This window comes from Heliangelus exortis, chromosome 7 (assembly GCF_036169615.1).
Source record: "Heliangelus exortis chromosome 7, bHelExo1.hap1, whole genome shotgun sequence".
Lineage (NCBI taxonomy): Eukaryota > Metazoa > Chordata > Aves > Apodiformes > Trochilidae > Heliangelus > Heliangelus exortis.
The window spans coordinates 10,541,235-10,560,250 of record NC_092428.1 but is presented as its reverse complement, the minus strand read 5'-3'; the positions used below and the strand labels follow the sequence as shown (position 1 = coordinate 10,560,250).

The 19,016-nt window shown below is 44.1% G+C and overlaps 1 protein-coding gene across 2 annotated transcripts; it reads right to left on the bottom strand.

Moving 5' to 3' along the window:
- Positions 1-613: 613 nt before the first annotated feature.
- CXCL12 (C-X-C motif chemokine ligand 12) lies at positions 614-18,755 on the bottom strand. 2 transcript variants are annotated; one of them, XM_071748776.1, is made up of 5 exons: positions 18,600-18,755; positions 13,286-13,403; positions 10,122-10,208; positions 6,338-6,435; positions 614-4,552 (listed from the first exon to the last, which is right to left on the bottom strand). In XM_071748776.1, exons 1-5 carry the CDS (start codon positions 18,658-18,660, stop codon positions 4,521-4,523), a joined length of 396 nt encoding a protein of 131 aa, XP_071604877.1. In that variant the 5' UTR covers positions 18,661-18,755; the 3' UTR covers positions 614-4,520. The 2 variants fall into 2 exon arrangements, with proteins under 2 accessions (XP_071604877.1, XP_071604878.1); XM_071748777.1 differs by lacking the exon at positions 6,338-6,435.
- Positions 18,756-19,016: the final 261 nt, after the last annotated feature.

Here is a 19,016-nt window from a genome sequence, read left to right as displayed (position 1 = left end):
AAAGCCAGCTTTCAACTCATGGTTTAAAACTCAGAGCTAATTCCCTCCAACATCATCCAATTTAGGATTATGCCTTCAGGCTCTCAGGACAGTCCTCTAAAACCATTCTTCACCTCCAAAGTGAAGTCTGAACCTGCTATGCCCTGGAAAAATCAGCCCTAAGGAAGGTGTGGATCAGAACTTGCTCTTTTTGTCAAAGGCAATCCCTGATACTGCTCAGGCTCTTCAGAGAAACCCTCATCCCTTCCCCAGCACAGCTGGCAATGCCATACCAGCTTCTACTGCTATATGAGCTCAGTTTTTGACTGCACTGAAGTTAACCTGCTATAGGGGACAAAGGTGGAAAAAAAAAAAAAAAAAAAAAAAATTTGGTCTTTTGTTTAGGGAGCAAATGGTTAAGTCTTTCCTTTTGAAAGGTACATTTTAAACTGCTAGGCTGATGCTCCCTGACAAATCCTGTGGGCACTTCAGTGCAGGTTCCCTGCAGAATCCGAGTCCATGGGGCTACATGGAAGCATCCTTGAAAATGGACACTTAAACTACATTGAATGTTTTTTCTGATGTGAAGATTTTAGCTGTTTGCATGTGAGAAAAAAAAATTAAAAGGAAGTAATTTCATTTAGTTAGATATTTTTATTAGGAAAATTTTAAGTGCATACAGATTTATGGGAGAAATTACAGCAATATAGAAGTGTTTATTTTCAAAATATTTTATGAAAAGAGTAATTTTAAAAGCATAATATAACTCTTCCATAAAAGCTGCCTTACAGGAACACAAATACAAAACCCTTTTCACATTATTTGGGAAGACACTTTTTACTTAATAAAGGTATAAAGTACAGTATTTACCACATTCTGACAACACTAAGTTCTTAAGGAGTGGAAGATGGGAGGTTCATGCAGCCCTTTCATCATGATATGTATTTTCTCCTCTGTGGCCACCAGAGTTTCACATTTGCAGACAAAGTTCATCTTGGTGAGATGTTGGTAAAGGCAAAAGTCCATATTTTAGGTTTAGATGATTTTTCAGAAACCCCTGCTTACTATAAACCCCTGCTTACATCACTCAAAACAAGTTGCCAAGAAAAGGACCCTCTAGATGCTATCAAAGGGAAAATAGCAACAGAAACTTCTATAGGAACTGCATTTTCAACAAAATGTGCATATTTAGCTTCAAATATAGCCCTCATTACAAAATGAAGTCAACTTTACTGAAACACCTCAAGTAAAAACACATCAGAAAGACACCCTTCATCCTTCCTCAGGCAGAATTCAAATAAAATATTAATACATACATACAAGAAGCAAGTATAAATAAAAATTGGCACAGCAATAAATACTATCTATTACTAAAAAAAACAAAAAACCAAAACAAAACAACAAAAAAAGGTAATTTAACTTTAGGATTTAACAGCTGCACTTTGAAAACACCACACATGACAATTTCACATTTATGGAAACTGTTTTTTTAACACCAGTTCAGTGGTGTTACCTCTTTTACCTCCTTCTTTTCACATGTGGTCCCTATATCACACTCATCTCCCCCCACTTTTTTCCCCTGACTTGGTCTTTGGTCAACATTTAAAGGCAGAAAGGAAAATCTCATGCTGTCCCCAAATGGCTTCTCAGTCTCCTAAGACTGAAAGGTGTTCACAGGAGAGCCCGTAGGAGCAGACCCATCTCCTGAGTGGTCTCACCTACAGGAGCTGTGAATCAACACCCATGCAGCGTTGTCAGGGCACAGGTCCCATTGTGATTCTTAAAGAAATGTCAGACACAGACACCCCACAAGGCAACCAGAGAGCCACCACCTGGCTGTAAATGCTCTCCAGCCTTGCATGGAATCCCTTTCCTTCCTGCTGCTATTCATGCATTTCTCCCAAGAACAAATAACCTTCCTTTAGCAGGTTTACCTCTGCAGTACACCCAGAAGGTTGACAGGTGACCCCTTTTCTAGCAGTCCCTCCTCTACCTGGCTATCCTGTCCCAGGTTGGGACCCTGGGTTCCAACTCTGCCCACCTCAGTGCTTCTGTCCAAAGTATTTCATTTGCTCAAGCTGCAGTGTGAGCTTGGCCCGTGCCCAGAGACCGTTCCCTGCTGGTGCTGACCCCAGATGCACTCCCTGGTAATGAGGACTGGAGCAGAGCACCGGCAAGGTTGTGTGGTCACGTCTACCCACCCCATCTTTCCATTGGAAAGCACGTGTCCCCTAGACACAAACTCTTCATGGCCTCTATCACTGGTAGCAAGGTACACTGTTGAATCAAAATCACAAGTTTATTTAATTTTTTGCTTACTCCAATGGGTATCGATCAGACCTCAACCTGCCCTTTGATGGGAAGTATGTGTGAAGAACGCACCTTCCTGGGGGAGAAGGACAAGCTCCATGTCTATGTCAGAACTGAGATCCTTCCACACTTTCCCAAAGTCTTTCATGACTTTAACACTTACACATCTGCCTCTGGCAAACCACTGGCAACTACAGGTGTATGTGTCAGGACAGGAGATGAACCCTAGGATATTAAGTACAGTGCAGGGCAGATACAAGACACTCTAGTTTTCTCAGAAAAGTTCTTTCAAGTTCTTTCTGTCTTTACCCTTATAACCATGGATCTGATCCTACTCTCATTAAATCAATACTCCAATTCTAGACAAATACAGTGGTAGCAGACCTTTTGAAACAGAAACATAATATACTTAAAGCACCAGGCTGGTAATGATAACAACAGAAGGAATGTAAAAGTCACACATATATTGTAGGCACAGCAAGTTGTTTTCTACTTTAAAGCAAATAAGGTGATGTTGTCCCAACGGAAACATTTGGTGCTGGATTTTTTTGCAGAGAGCAAAATCCTTACAAGACTTTTACCTTATTCCACATGGAAATAAGGTCATTGCTGGCCAGCCAAAGTGCCTCTTTGGCATTAAATATGCCTGCCACAAAAAAAAAAAAATGCTTAGTGAAACACCCCTCTCAGTGTTTCTGACACAGGCTGCAGGGAAGATTCCTTTTGAAGAATACCACTTTAAAAAAAAATTAGCATCTTACAACTCTTTTTTTGTTTACAATACTCAGATTCATACAAACACAAACATTATGCTGTACAAATCTGCCTCCCCCCTGGATCCCAATGCTCAGCATAAGATGATTATTGCAGCACTGTAGGTGTCTTTCCACACACTACATCACAAAAATGACGTGTATACAGGTGGGAATTAGGAGAATGAAATTTCTGGCTGAGAGAGGGCATTGGTGCAAGAAGTAGTACCTGTCCTAGGGTGGATTTTATACAGGAAATTTCCAGGGGTTATCTTCTCCAGAAAACAGGGCCATGACCGCTCGTGAATGGTGAGTATTGACCTTAATTTCCACAAAACTGGGAAGACCCTCTCTTGCCCCAGGCATTTTTCTTCTCCAAAATATGGCCAGACATCCTCTTCTAGCTATCTCCAAAGCAATCACAGATGTTACTGCCATCAGGGATATGGGACAGTTCAGTAGCTGAGGCTACAGTGTCATTGGTGAAGGGTGATACGGCTGAATCTCCATCTATTTCAGTGCAAAGCTATCCTGGTGAGCTGGAGACCTCCTGTGGATGGGTGGGAAGAGACCTCTGGTGCATGTCAGTGTATCTGACTCCTACAGCAACTTGCAACATGGTCATTTGATTAGTCCTTTAATAACCCATTTCTTTTTGTGCTAAAATTTCTCATCAGAAACGCAGGAACATAGGAAATGCCAGGTGACACCAGATCAGTGTTGTGGCTCCTAACACAACACAACTACTACCAAGTACTAGCACCCTGCAATACCAAATGTGCATTGACCCAGGTGCTCAGAGCTGTCATCAAGGTCTCAGACCTTTAGAGGAGGACTTTAGTCCTGTAGCCTTGTGTTTAATCCCTCAGACAAGACACCTGTAAATGCCACCTATGGTAATGCTGTCCACTTTCATAAATGTCTGATGCTTTGCAGCCTTCCTATGTTCTTGGCCTTGATGACTTCTGAAGGCAAGGTAACTCCACTAGTTACACAATATCATTGCACTGTACAGTTCATGTCCTTCTAGGTTTAAAACTCCAGGAGACTTGCATGAACCAAATGAAAGTTAAATAAAGCAGGACCTCTACATAACAAAGGAAATAAGATATTACATAATAACATAATGTTAGTTTAAATTCATATTTGCCCTCAGTGCTAGGTAATAAACCTGTATAAAACCATATTTTTCTCAAATAGTACATCTTCGTATATAAAAATAACACTGTGAAAGCAAAAAATCAGCAAACAACAAATTGGCCAAATCTAAAAACAAAAAGAGAAACAAAAACCAACCAACACACACAAAAAAAGAAAAAAAAAAATCACTTAACAAAAAATCCCAAAAGACCAAACCAAACACTTTTGGAAATGCATGAAGCGTTGCTTTTGTGCTGCATTATAACAGTGAAATGCTTTCATTCCCTAATACTGGTTATCTGCTCCCTGGATCCTACAGTAAGAAATCCTGAAGACGGCTTACAATGCTTGCCTCTTACATCTTGAACCTCCTGTTGATGAAGAACAGAGTGAAATACTATTAAGGTTTCTTTCAAAAGCTTTGATATCAGGCCTAGTGAAACAGCAAATCTGTGCCTGGACTAACCCAAAGGCTTTTTTTATTTTTTTTGCAGCCCCTCCAACCAGTATTTGTCAAACATTTTCAGGGAAGTTCTCCACAAGGAGCTACTGGGACCCAGCAGGGCAAACCCAGCAGTGGGAGTTATTTTGAGCAAGTTGTGCTCATCATAGTTAGTAAGGTGTTCAGAGCTAACACAGAAGTAGACTGGCTAGGAAGTTTATTCTGGACTTTCAAGCCAGAGCAGGGAATTATCAGTGAGCAAAGAGACTTGGGGGAAAAAAAAAATCAGCAGGGAAAGGAGTGATTAATCATTTGTGAGCAGCCCCAGTAGTGCAGCAAGTGGCACTGGGAATGCCTCCTCTGCCTGTCCCTACCCCACAGCTCTGCTGGAGATCATGGACTGAAGCTCCACAGGGTGCCAGGTCTCTGTGAGGATGGAGGAACACAGAGGACAGCCCATACTCTGCTTTTGTTGGTGCTCAGCTCCCATCACAGAGTGACAGGAGGGCAGAGTCCTCTGAGTGTTCTGCCCAGCCAGGAGCCATCCTTGTGGCCTCGGTGTCCCCAGCTGCCCAGGGAGAGGAGGGTTGACAGGGACCCACATGCTGCACAGTAAATGTGTGAGGTGTTAAGCACAGAGGTAGGGAGCTCAGGGTAAAAAGCAGACAAACTGAGTCTCCCATACTCAGTGTGAGCATGGTAACTGGGGGCAGTGGTGGGTTCAGCATCACAGCAAAGTGCAAGTGTACTGTGTGCAGGGTTCAGTCAGAACGAGGAACCAGTCTGTGCCGGGGCCCTGCAGGATTTGTCTGAAGTGAATCTGTACTCCTGCTCCAGGCTGATTGGCCTTTTGCAGTCTTGATGAGGTCATGAAGGCTGAGTTACAAGTACCAAAGGGTAAACACCAGGAATTAAAAAACCCTCATGTCCCAGTATGTCTTGTCTGGTCTACAGGATCAGAACAAACATCCCTTTCAATGCTTGCCAGACAGCTAAGATTGTGTGACCTATTCTCAGTGGTTATTCTCAGTGAAGGTAGCCTCAGAAAATTCATCCAGGCATAAGCTACAGGTAAAACTTTCCTCTTTGAATATATCTTTTCCAGTATCTCATAACAGTAACCCTATTTTTGCAGAAAGGCAGGACACACCATGCTGGTGAGAAAAAAATAGCTGTGACATCCAGAGCACTGGCACATCTAACTCCAGTCTCTGGCCTAGCATCTCCCATAGAAGAGGTGTCAACCAGTCCCAAATGCATCAAATCATGTTGTGACCAGCCAGTGCTGCATTTGTCATTAAAAACCACCAGTGATAAATTCACAGCTGTTATTTATAATTTAATTCTGACAGTTTGGTATTGGAGGAATATGGCCAGCTAAAAAAAATAGGGTTTCCAGACCAACCTTTACCCTGCTTTTCACATTGGCTTTGGTTTGGAGTTATTTTGGCCTCTTTGACTGTCCATTTTCCCATCTGTAAATATGGGAAAAATTTCCCACTTCTGTTGTGGCTGGATTTTTCCCCTTTTTAAAGAGTTCTATCTATGTAATATTCTTTTGCAGGGCAGGTATAGATGTTATCCTTAACAAATATGGGGGGAAATGGAGATAGGTCTGGATAGGCTATATTTGCCCAAGGTCACATGGGATGGTCAGCTGAAGAGCAGGGACTAGAACCTGAGGTATCCCAGCTCAGAAACTTATGCCTCCTACCATTCTTTCTCCCTGGAGACTTTAGTGGTGTTGCACGGGAAGGGCAGAGTGGGCCCCGTTTCTTCTGTTGCTTTTTTTTATGAGTGCGATGACGTGGTCTAAATTAAAAGAAAAATACAAAAAGACTGCCATAAATTATCCATATACTAAGGCCTTATTAACATTTATCCTATGGCCCCTGCACACTTTACTGTCAGTGTGCAAATGATAACATCCCCTTTTATGTTCCCTCTGCCTCAGAGGAACACTAAGCAAATGAGAGTGCCATTGTATAGGACATTTGTAAATTCTGAGGCCAAAACAACTCTTTTCCCCAAACCACCAAAGCCTCCCCAAGTGCCTGCCTGAATTTGTCGGCCAGGAGCCTTCATCTGCACAGTACCCCCTGAGGTACAATGAAAGCAGAGTGGGGCTGGATTTCTGACTTCCCACCCAGAATTCCCATTGACATCAACAAGAACATATGGATATGCTAAGGGATTTGTGGACATCCGTTGCCTTAAAACAAGCCTGTAAAAACAAGTCATCTGCATTGTCCCCCAGCATGTGGGGCATTCACCCAGCACACACAGAGAGGAGTACCTAGAGGCAGTTGTTTTGGCAACTTGTATTTCAACCCTTATTTACAAAAGAGGTTTGAAATTAGAAAGAGCTGCTACACCAGGGTTAACAAACACCGTGTAGGAAGGCAGCAGCAGGGCTTGGCTCCCATCACAGGCAGCCCCCAGAAGTTGGGAATTTCTTTTCTCCCAGTGGGCTCAAGAGAAAGGTTTTTCCTATATGGCTTTGTTATCTTCTCCAGATCCATCAGGTCTCTTGTCTGTGCCAGCAGTAGCCCCTGAACTTAATGGACTCCAGCATCTCAGACTGTGGGAAGTTCCAGGGTGGGACTACATTAACCTGACAGCAGACAAGCTGGTCTCTGGTTTTGGGCTCTATTGACCCTGCAAGAGCCTGATTTTACATATCCTTTCATAAAGGGAGAAAGAAAAGGCAGACAATGTGCTGTAAATGATGATTGGGATTGCATGGAAGTGATAAGGGGTTTGTTAGCTATTTCAAGGCAGGACTGATTTGGACCTTGTCTATAAAATGGATGAATGTTGAATGATCTTTAACACAGCAGATGCACAATGATTTTTAAAGCCTTTTAAAGAACTGGAATTCTTGATAGCCTGAATGTATTTTACTGATGCCTCATAAATGTGTATATTACATGGAGATGCAATGAATATAAAGCAATATTAAAGGCTAAGCAGAATTAGTGAGCAAAATTATTCCCTACTAAAAACTATCTCTTTTTTCACAATCAGCTGTATTGGACTATTATGTTCAATGAACTTCTCCATGCCTTTAGCTGCACATTGGTACACAGAAGATACTCTCTTATTGAAGCACTGGTAGAGATTAAGATGTCTTGACAGTTTGGATTTTACTTAAGCAATTACAAGAGCTCTTTCTACAAAACGTATTGATTTTATTCCAGAAAAATAAATTCCCATGTACAATTGGGTTTTCATAACATGAAACATTTAGCCATTTTATTGCTAGTGCATATAGGGTAATGTCACATTTCATACAGTTTCAGTACAAGTGAAAAAATATAATGTATGGCTAATTTAAATTGACAGCTACATTAACATTCATAGATCTCTATATATTTATTTTACAAGCTGTTAGTAGTTTAGAGGGATATCCATGTTTTAAACTACCAACATTCATATGGCTCCAATTCAAATATATGAATTGTTTGATGCGCTATAAATATATTTCAAAGTACATTTCATTCAAGAAGTCAAAGCTTGTGCACTAAAATATATCAAAAACACGCCTTGTGAAAATGCTACAGACAGAGCCCTAACTGTCTTTGGAGCATGAAAATGCTGCTGGTGCTAACATTACTAGTTGGAATATAAAAACAATGCCAGGATTACAGGATCAGGTGGCAGAGATATATGCTTCCTGTCATCTTATTTCATGGAGCTGGGATGGAATTTTCTTCTGTTACTCAATGGAAACGAGGATGAAATTCATCACATTAGAAGAATTGCTTCTGGATTAGCTTTAGGTAAAAAAGCCCAGAATCTGACTAGAGACCAGGAACGGGCTCACTAGTTTCTGTAGAACTGGCCCCAGATCTTCACTTGTGGTAGTGAGAGCAGAACATATTCCAGGTGAATTGTTCCCCTAAGTTAGGCAGGCAGGAGCTGAGCACATAATCACATTTGCCCAGCCCCACAAATTTCTCAAGTGCCTCTTAACTTTCAGGTCTTATGAACAGCACCAAATGTTTCACTGGGGGTCAGAGCAAAGAGAAACTTAGGCAGGGGCTGGAGGATTTTCCCAAGTTGGAAAACAAAGTTGCTCAAACCCCTAGGGTAGTCAGCATGGGCCACCTCCTGGTCTTGTGTTTAGTTGTGCTTCTATTCAAAACCATCCTGGCAGCATTAACCTGGATTGCCTCTGCAGAGAATTTGCCCAAAGGACAAGAGGGATGAATGTTGGCAGCAAAGAAGGTATGGAGCATCAGATGAGATGGGAAGAGCTCTCAGGGCTGGAATCACAGTTTATTATCTGGCCTCCTTCTCACTCTTGGCTCCACTGTGATCCCAAAAGGGCCACATGGGAGAATAGCTATGTTTCTTGTAGCATTACCCTCTTGCTTATTGTAAAAATACAAGGGAACAAAGACTTTTTTTTTTTTTTTTTTTTAATTCTACCTGTTGTTTGGCAGATGCATTTACAAAGCAAACACTTGAGGGCATTCAGCTACCCATACTGCCTCACATCTTCCCTGGGGCAATACGCATCCTAACATTTCTTCAAGAATGCATTGCTTTTGCAAATGACTGGATTCCAGCCCTGCCTTTACCCTACTGATGCAGGGAGAACAAGGTTGAGCATGGTTACAGCAAGGTTACTGAGGGGTGGGAATACGGTGGCGAGGGTGGGGGGATACTGAGTGCACAGGCAGGCTTGCTGTCCAAAATGCCACTTCTATATCTACCACAGCCCAGGGCTCTAGGCAAGCAGGGAAATGCTTGTACCATCACTTATCTCAGCTTCCATTCCAGGAAGACTGGAGCCCTCCCTCAGCATGGAAATGTTCTCTGTGCTGCTCTTGCCCACTGTAAAATTGAACTGATATAGTCTGGGTCCACCTCAGAGTAGCCAGTCACCCGCTTTCAAGGGGAATAAAAATACATTTTAAAATCTATGTTAAAATCTAAATTGGAATTTACCAAATATGGCTGGTTTTCCCCTTGTCTTGTGGAAGAGCTTTTTTCATGGCAGCACATTTCAGCTTGGCCAATGTTAATAGCAATTCACACTGGCTCATAGAGAAACAAATTTTAGCACCAAGATGCTCTCAGCCTCAGCTGCCTGTGCAAACAGACCCCTAGTGTGACATGGAGAAGGGGCTTCAAAGGAACTGGGACAATAAAGGTTATGAACTAACTGTAGTTTGGCCTGGGAAAGAGGGGGAATAAAGGAAGCATTTTCCTTGGGAGAACAGTTTTTTTTTAAAAAAGAGGATGAGTTGGGGACCCCAAAACAGACTTATTATGATAGATTTTGCCTCAACCCCTTGCAAAACTCAGTTTAACATTTAGGATATACTAGAGGCTGTTATTTTAATATAGACTAGGTCAACTCCAAGCACATCTTCAAAACAATCTCATTCCAAGAGTACTTTGTCCACATGAGACAAGCCAGCCCTTAACGTTCTACCCTTTAATAACTCAGGATATTAGCTGTTAAGTCCATTTGTCTCTTGCCTTACTTGTTTAAAGCCTTCTCCAGATACTCCTGGATCCACTTTAACTTGGGATCAATGCACACTTGCTTGCTGTTGCTCTTGAGCCTTGCACTGCCAAAGAAGAAAAGTCAGAGTGAGTCTGGTGTGCAATGCTCCTCAGCCCACCCCCAGATTCCTTATTTGACTTGGGTGTCAGTGCTCCATCTCATGAAGGGGATGGGTTATCCTGCCATCCTTGAGGTACCTATTATAAATAATACTGGTTTCAAAGCACTGCTATCATTTGTCTCCTCCAATGCTGATTCTTGTGATCCGTAGAGGGATGCATATGGGGACAGGTACAGAATTTGAATCTAAGTTATCGGGTTCATATCTGGTCTGTTCAGAGTTCAGTGCTGAAAGCAGCTAAATTTCATTTGGAAATAGTGATGTGGAAAATACAGGTCATTATGTCAAAGCATTAATTCATAATAACTTTCAGATTCAACCCAAAACTGAAGTTTCAGGTTTTGAGGACAGACACTAAGCCATACCTCTTGGATATTCTGAAAGGGTCTGATCTCATTAAGCTTTTTGTTTTGTACAAGACTGAACAAACAGGTTTCAAACAAAAAGACAACTGAAAGTACCATAGTGCCAGAGGCAATTTTTCCCAATGTATTTACTCAGCCATGGAACAATTGCAGAAACCTCCTGAGGGTTTACTCCTGGATGTCCAAGCAGAGATTTCCACACCAGGCTGTTTAGCTAATTTGAGCTCCTGTGAATTAGGCATTTGGGCTATCAGCATCTTTTGTACAGAAGCAGTACAAATAGCTTTTCACCAGCACCAGCAGTTCTCACCCTCGAGGGGCCACTTGAGAGTGCTTCCATCTCCCACATTCCCCAGAACACCAACCTTCTGCCCCAAATACTCAAAAATTTCCCCTTAAACAGTCTACTACACAAAAAGGGGTCAAGAACAACAATTTCATGGAAAAGCCCATAGGAGTAAGTTCAGTACATCTTTAAGCACTTTGCAGAATGGAAGCCAAGATATCCCCCATTTTATAAAAAGAAATCTGCAGTATATAAAACTATGGCATAAGAAATAACAGGTCAAAAAGGCTCCTTGATATGAACTTATGGAACAACACACTTGTAACATAAATGCATCAAAGGTCCAGTCTTGCAAACTCTGTGCCAATAAAGATGAATGAGTTTAATTCATATTTCCTTACAGCATTGCCAAGCTGGAGTACTTCCAGTGAAGTAATAGCAACAGAGAGTAAGAATGAATTTGCTGATGTTAGCAATGCCTGAAAACTCTTAATATGACTTTGCAGGGTACAGAACCAAAATAACACATAACCAACCTCAAGCCACAAGCAATGCAATTCCTCTCACCTAATATTAAGACATTGATGTTTTTATTTTTGTTGGGTTTTGTTGGTTTTTCTTGGACATTTATTTCTGAGTCTGGCAACCTTTTCTCCTTGTACAGTCTTGGAAATTTCATGGAATATTAATCTGAACTGGTTTAGTTGTCTACTTTAGGATATAATTAATTGTATGATAAAAATGCCAATTTCCCTATACTGAAAAGCAGAGAATTTAGGGTGGGCTTTGTAGAAGTACACATTGACAGAAGAGAAAGAGATTTCTGGATTTGGAGAGGTGACTTTTAATAGAAGCAAAGATAAAAGCCTACTTCTAGGCTTTTTGTTCAGGTACAAGTCCCCTTAACGGTGTAAGGAATGTACTTGTGGGGAAAAAAAAATCTTTCCTTGGAACCATAGGATTTTACTGAGTGTCTCTAGTCCTGAAAACAATAGCTTTTAAGTTACTCACACCTTCACTTTATAATGCATATCCACTAACTTCAGGGTGTGCTTAAAAACATCAAGCTGAAAAATTTACATGATAGTTCTGATTTCCATATCGCTTCTGTTTCAATAAAGACTTAGTTTGAACTCATGATGTTTCAAGGGTATTTGGAAGAAAGATTCTAAATACCTTACTTCTATGAAGTAAGAAAAAGACCTATATCTATAGGTTCATGTGATCTGCGTGCCACTAAATCACATTGCAAACGAACACATTTGGGTCAGGAATGGACAAGAACATGAGCTGTTTGTGTTTCTGCATATCATGCTCTTATCTATCTCTAATAAATATGATTCCACATTAATTAAGAGATAAAGGTATGCTCTATCCTTTCTTAAATGACTGTTATTTTCTTTAAACTAGTCCAGAAAATTCAAAATAAGCCTTAGCACTGGGACCCTTAGGACACCCATTGATTGTCCAAAAGCACAGATCTATACTTTGTTGCACTGTTGAAGCTTGCCTCTAAATGGTTTATAGGTAGAGATTAGTTAATCCCAGCTGGTTTTGCCATTTTTGTGAAAGGAAATTATTTCTCATCTGAAGTTTACATTTTCTTGAATGTCCTCTATCAAATCCTAACACAGAAACACACATGAGAAAATGTGTATGATCCACTCAAAGTGGTTTAAAAAAGAAAAAAAATCATATAAATAAAAATGAGTTCATTTTGAATTTTGATAGAGGATGGAGGGGGTCACCCATGAACAAATGAACCAGAAAGACCCTTCTAAAAACACACACACATATTTGCCACTTCGTTTTTTACTGAAAATCAGTGAGGTCTTTTTTTTTTCAACAAAATTGAAGAGATCCTTTTCTGTTGGGAACTCATAATTTCTGTGATTTACTGAGTCAATCACTGACTGGTGTGTCCCTAGACCAGGCCAGCACATGTTTAGGGTCCGTACCTCCTGTGTAAGGCAAGACAAAATCCAGAAATTTCTTTTGCTTGTTGAGTGGCTCCCTAAGGAGCAGTGGAGCATTAGAAGACTCAGACCACTGTAAAGTCTTTTGCCCAAGGTATGATGCTCCACATCCATGGCAGTGAACAGCCTGACACTCCTGCTCTCATACCCATGGGGAAACAGTCACATTGTCACAGGGGGGTCACAAAAGCAGAACACAGCTGGGAAACATCTAGCTGGGCTCCTTTGTGTGAGGTAAAGCTGGGTCCAGCTGTATCTGACACATGAGAGGAGAGATTAATTGGAAAATGTGGCATGAGACACAGAACACATTGCAGCCACCAAAGCAGGAACCAGCTCTGTGACTTTTGACACCTGAGATTTGCACCCAGCTGAAAGGAGCAAGAGACTTACACAATCTGAAGGGAGCAGTTGGGTGTGGAGAGGATTTTGAGGTGCTTAATATTGGCTCTTGCCACGTTGCTCTCGTAGAATCTGCAGGGGCATCGGTAAGTCAGGCTGACGGGTTTCTCTGCGGGACACAGGAAAAGAAAAGACACTTTACTCCCTCTTGCTGCCGATCAGCAGCACAGAGACACAGACCAGGGCTAATAGGCGCTCCCTCCAAATATGCAGGTGAAAAAAATGCAATAGAAAAGCTGGAGCTTTGAGAGAGCATTTGCCCGCAGCTCACAGTACAATCCTTTTACTCCAGTACTCAGCCTTTCAATAGTGGTGCCTGGGATTTTGGAAGACAAAAGAAGAGGGAGAGAAAATGGAGATAAGTAAAGAAGAGATTAGAATAAGGAGCCGCTCCATTGCGCCGGGATGCTCCTGGTAATTAAGACAAGATAAAGACCAAAAGAGGGGGCACTTGTCCTCAGTGTTGTTCTTGTCAAATGATTTTGACCCCAGGCCAAATTAGAAGGTAGCCAGAAGAAAGCCCCGAATTCCAAAGAGTTCAAATCAAAACCGTTCGGCTCAGGTGCAGGCTTTTCATGGGGGACTTACTGGCTAGAGAAAAGCCCCGAGTCTTTCAGGCTTTCCCAGGGCCCAGGGACTGACCTTTCCCCACTGCAGACAACCTTTACTCCCAGCAGAGACTTTTGCACTGGGAGATGCGATTCGGAGCTGCGAGACCACAGTGGCTAAGCAGAACTTTGTAATCTTTTGAACTCCCACCCTGTGGCAAAGTAACAGCAGCTGAAAAGACCCTTGCCAGACAGTGTGCTCTCCATATACACCAGACTGGTTAAGGCACAGCAGTAAGTTTAGCCCCCCAGGCTAAAAATCATCAATGAATGTACAGGCATAACTTAGAATAGCAGTCTGGCTCTTACTGCAGCCTCTGATAAAGTCCTGCTACCTGATTTCTCCGTGGGAGAATTTAATTACTGGCAACTGAGTGCACATTGATAAGTACTCAGTGTGTACTCTGTATTCAAGCTTCAAAGCTCCAAGCACACTAAAATGCAAATTCAGAAACCTCGCCTGGAAGTCTAGAAGGAGCTAAGATTTTAAACAATTTCCCATTGGAGCAGTTTTCAGCCTCTGGGATGAATCAAATTCTTACACCTAAGCCTCATGTCTGGCTCACGCTGTAGATGGTCAGAACTGCATCTGACAGGGATTATATCCCACATGGCAATCTGCTGCCCTGTTTATTTAGCCACACAGGAGCACTGGCAGCTCATAAACCCAGTTCCCTTAAAGGCAAATGGAGAGCTAAAGAGCAGGGAAAGGCTTGGAATCCCTAAACTGCTGTCTAGAAAGGTGAGAAAAGAGACAGCTTTTTCAAGTGCAGCTGATCTGCATTTATTGCACATTTACCAGTGACAGTCTCTAGCACATATAAAACCACACATAACGGTGAGAATACCCAGCTGTCAGGAGAGAAACCTCTTTTTTTCTAAGTGTCTCTACCAAGAGATGAGCCAGAATCAGATCTCATAGGTAGATGGGCAAACAGAAAGGAATTTATCAATGGGAACAGAGTTTCTCCAGATTCACACCAGGATCTGGACTTTAAATTTAACATAATTGGAGGATTTTTTTCTGTCAGCTTTATGGTTGTCCAAACAGTAATATAATCTATGAGTTACTAAATGGGAGAAGAAGATCCCATCTTCAGGGGGATGAGAAAGGAGGACTGCAGGGTGAACCTCACAAACATGCACTAAACTGACTACTGCTAATGTAGAAGCAGGGGCAGAAAGGTGTTAGGATTTCTCAGAGCATATCTGCCTGACAGCTACACATCAGTGAGTATGTACTGGAAAGGAAGGCTGAAATTGAATACAGTCATACAACAATGCTCAGTACAGCTGCAGTGGAAGCATATCTGCAAGCTTGTACCAACCAACTTTAAGCAAGCTTTGCCCTAAATAATGTGCAAGAGATAAACTGTACAGATCTATGATTTGAGAATTTGATCCTGTCCTGTCTGAGACTGGGAGAGGGACTTCTGATCACATTCCACTTGAAATCAGGAGAAAGTTAAACCATGACTAACATGTCCATGAGTCTCAAAGTTGTTTCCCACCCAAGAAAGGCACAGCACAGAAGAGGGAAAGCCTCATTCTTTGGTATTTCTCTTTTACCCCATGCCAAGTGGAATAATAATTTGCCTTCCAGCAGAAAAATCTCTTGGCTGTTTCACTGGTCCTTGGTTGTTGACCAGAAAGCACCGAGCACTAGGGCAGCAGTAGCACAGACACTGACTGAGACATCTCTCAGCATCACCAACAGGGAACCAGTATCTCTTGTCACTGTCCCTCCAGCATTCCAGCTCTAAGAGCTTGGCTGAAAACCAGGGAAAACTAATGCATATGCCATTTGCCAACACATGATTTTATCATCCTAAAGTAGGAGGGGAAGGGGCCATAGTTTGGGTAGATGTTTCTGGTCTTACTTTGATGCAGACAAACTTCTTCCTTTTGTCATTTGAAACAAATTTTTCCAAGCACAGTAGAACTGGTTAAGACAACGGTTGCACAGATTTGCACTGCAGAAGTCAATGCTCTATGGATTCTCTGATGTCTAACAAACACTGAGCACAAGCTAAAGCCATTCTCTCAGTAGGACAAATTAGTATAGTCTGTTAATTGCAATGTTATGTAAAAACATGAGTTTTCATGAAACTGATGGTACATAAAGCTTTTGAGACCTTTATCTGTTTGGCACATTTGGTTAAAATGTATTAATATGATCAAAAGTTAAAGAAGAGGCAGATGCTACTGAGTCATTTCTTTACTCATTTTCTTAAGGAACTCCTCTCTTTGGTCTTGGCTAGAAGGGTTCAAAGGGTTATAGATTTGGGGTCTTTAGATTTTTTTTTTTAATAATAAAGAGTTTTACTGTTTTCTAATTCAAGGACTGATTTTGCTGCTCTGAATACTCACTTCTACTGTGATTCTTTCTAGAGACTAGATTCTTTCTAGAGACAAAGCACTCATAAAAATCTCCTTCACAGAGCATCTGGACAATACTTATTTCACTCTATAGGGTTCTGCCTTGCCTAACTCACACTAGAACTGGACAGTAAGAGAACAAATGAGTTGCCAGTTCTCCTGCAAAGTTACTGTTAATGACTTGCTGTGTGGGCTATGAAGCTCTGGGCACTTGAGCAGAGAGGGAAGCTATACCCAAGTAAGCAGGATGAATATGAAAAGACAAAATATTTGGTAGAAGCATCATTTTACTCCTGTTCATCCAAGGGTGTATTTGTCAGTATCAGGAGAAAGCTAGCAAATTTAAGACTAGAATAGCTCTATTTACCTGGGGAGTCTGTGATAGGCAGATACAACTATTTCAGGGTATCTAGGAAGAATTGAGAGCTCACCTGCCCTCCTCACCTGCCAAAGATAAGACCTGCAAGCCCTCACCTGGGTCAGGGTTGAGAGAGCTCCATGACATGTAAAGAAGTGGGAAACAAATCTCTTTTCACTGCAAGGCGGTGGGGACTCTCTCCTTACGTTGCTATTTGTCCGGCCCTTTTAAACTGTTTCCTTACTCAGGTAGCCGTGTCCCTGACACATTTATCCTGCCAAAAAGACTCCCGCTACCGTTTGCTGCCAGCTAAGTTCTGCCGGGCAGCTTCGCCAGCTCCTCGGCCCTGAGAGCTGCCAGCGGGAAGGAGAGGGAAAACATCTGCATCCCCGGCAGCTCCCGGTCCCCCACCCCAGTCCGCATTGCAACCTTAATGGGGGGCCGTCAGGCTACCCCAGCTCGCTCCTGACCCAGACTCGCCCTCAGAGGAGAAGGAAGCCCGCTATGGTTTCCTGGGCATCTGCCTCCGGCCGGGACAGGCCGCCCAGGAGCTGGGAGCTCCGCCATGCAGGCACTCCGCGGGGCGATGGGCCAGTGGCGGTGGGTCTGGGCTGGCCCTGGCACCCTCGGCCTCTGGGTTTGCCTTCGCTGCCTGCATGTTCTCTTCCCAGCCCGCAGCGCCAGCGGGGACCAGAGCCACCTGGCCGGGTGTGGAGCAGCGCTGAGCGGTGCCGGCATTGATTGTACCTTACCGGGACGGGGTTGCTGCTGGGACAGCACCGAGGAAAGGTATCGGCGAAATTATCGGGAGCAGTTAACTCTTTCAGGCTAAACAAAGAGGGCACCGGAGGGCATTTTCTACCGCTCTGGATGGTCAACACCCAAGTTTCGGTCACCAGGATGGGAAAATGAGACGGGAGCGAAGGTCTGAAAGAGCGCTCATTACCTATCCATCAAGCTTTCGATGAGGGGAGAAAAGGTATCAAATCTCTGCCAGGCGAGAAGACAGCCGTGGAAGGAGGGCTCGGGAGATGCCCAGAGGCTCGGGCAGGACATCCCCCCACAGTTCCAGCCCCGCCACAGGTGGGGAGAGCGGCTGCTCTGCGATGTCCCCCCCGCCTCGGATCCCCGCGGTTCTGGGCTCCCCGCTGTTCGCGGGATGCGGAACAAGGGGCGCCGGTTGCCGCGGTCTCCGGCCCTGTCCCCACTGAGAGGGTCCCACGGCGGGCAGCGGGCGAACAAGCGGGTCAGCTGCGGCTGCAGCGGGACTGGGGGGTGACGGGCGGGATCGCGGAGCCCGGCGCGGGGCGAGACGGGCCGCTGCGGTGCCTCTGCCTTAGTGACAAATGCCGCCCTCTGCTAGCCCGTATTCCCCCAGAGCTCTCGTCAGTGAACTTCTCCGCGTCCCCTCCCGAAACCGCTCAGCGCACCCGCGCCAGAAGCGCGATAAATTCGAGCCAGTTAGGCTCATCTGTGCCCTGATAGAGGGAAGATAGATCACGAAAGAGGACAGAAAAGGAACCGAACAATCGCCTGTTTCTCGTTTCTTGTAACTTTTAGGGTTGTTTTTTTTTAAAGGAGAAATCGATACGCGTATTTTGTAACCCGACCACCTCCCTGCAGGCCGAGCGCTGCCGCAAGTCTTCTCCCAGCTGATTTCAATATGGGATGAATTTGGTGAAGAGGGCAGCTTTGACCACCCTTCTTTTGAGAAAAAGCGAGCGATAGAATGAGGGAGGGAGCGCCTGCCTGCTTCCAGTTCCCAACAGCTATCCCTCGGGTCCGCCCGACGCGTACGGCTGAACCACGGCGGGCGCCAGAGCCGGGAGCACGGTCGAACTAAGGGAGAGGGGGGAAGAGCGGAGATTCCCGCAGGACCGTGTCTCCCGGCCGGGCTCTCCACGCCCGCAGCAGACGGCCGGCAGGCAGCGAGAGCGCGGTTTCCCGACAGCTCACTTACCCTCCGAGAGGGAGATGATGGCCAGGGCAAAGGCGAGCAGAGCCAGGGCTCGGAGGTCCATGCTGGGTGGCTGGCAGGGCGCGAGGCGGGCACAGGTCTGCTCGTCCTGGCTGCTGCTGCGCTCTGCTGGAGTCCCCCACTCCCCTCCCTCTATAGAGGAGGCCGGGACCGCCGGGGCTGGGGGAGGGGAGCCGGGGGGGAGTAGCTAGCCTATGATTTATTGCCCGTGGCATGTTATTACATCCTTCCTCTGTTAAAAATGCTTGGAAAGCGACCAAAAGAGAGAGGGCTTCTCTCTTCGCTCCGTCAGCTTGGCACTCTTCCCCCGCAAGCAAAGCGCTTGCCCCAGCAGCCCTCAGACCCAAGTTCCCCGCGGGACGGCAGCGGTCGTGCGCGACCCTCGGGAACCGCGCCCGC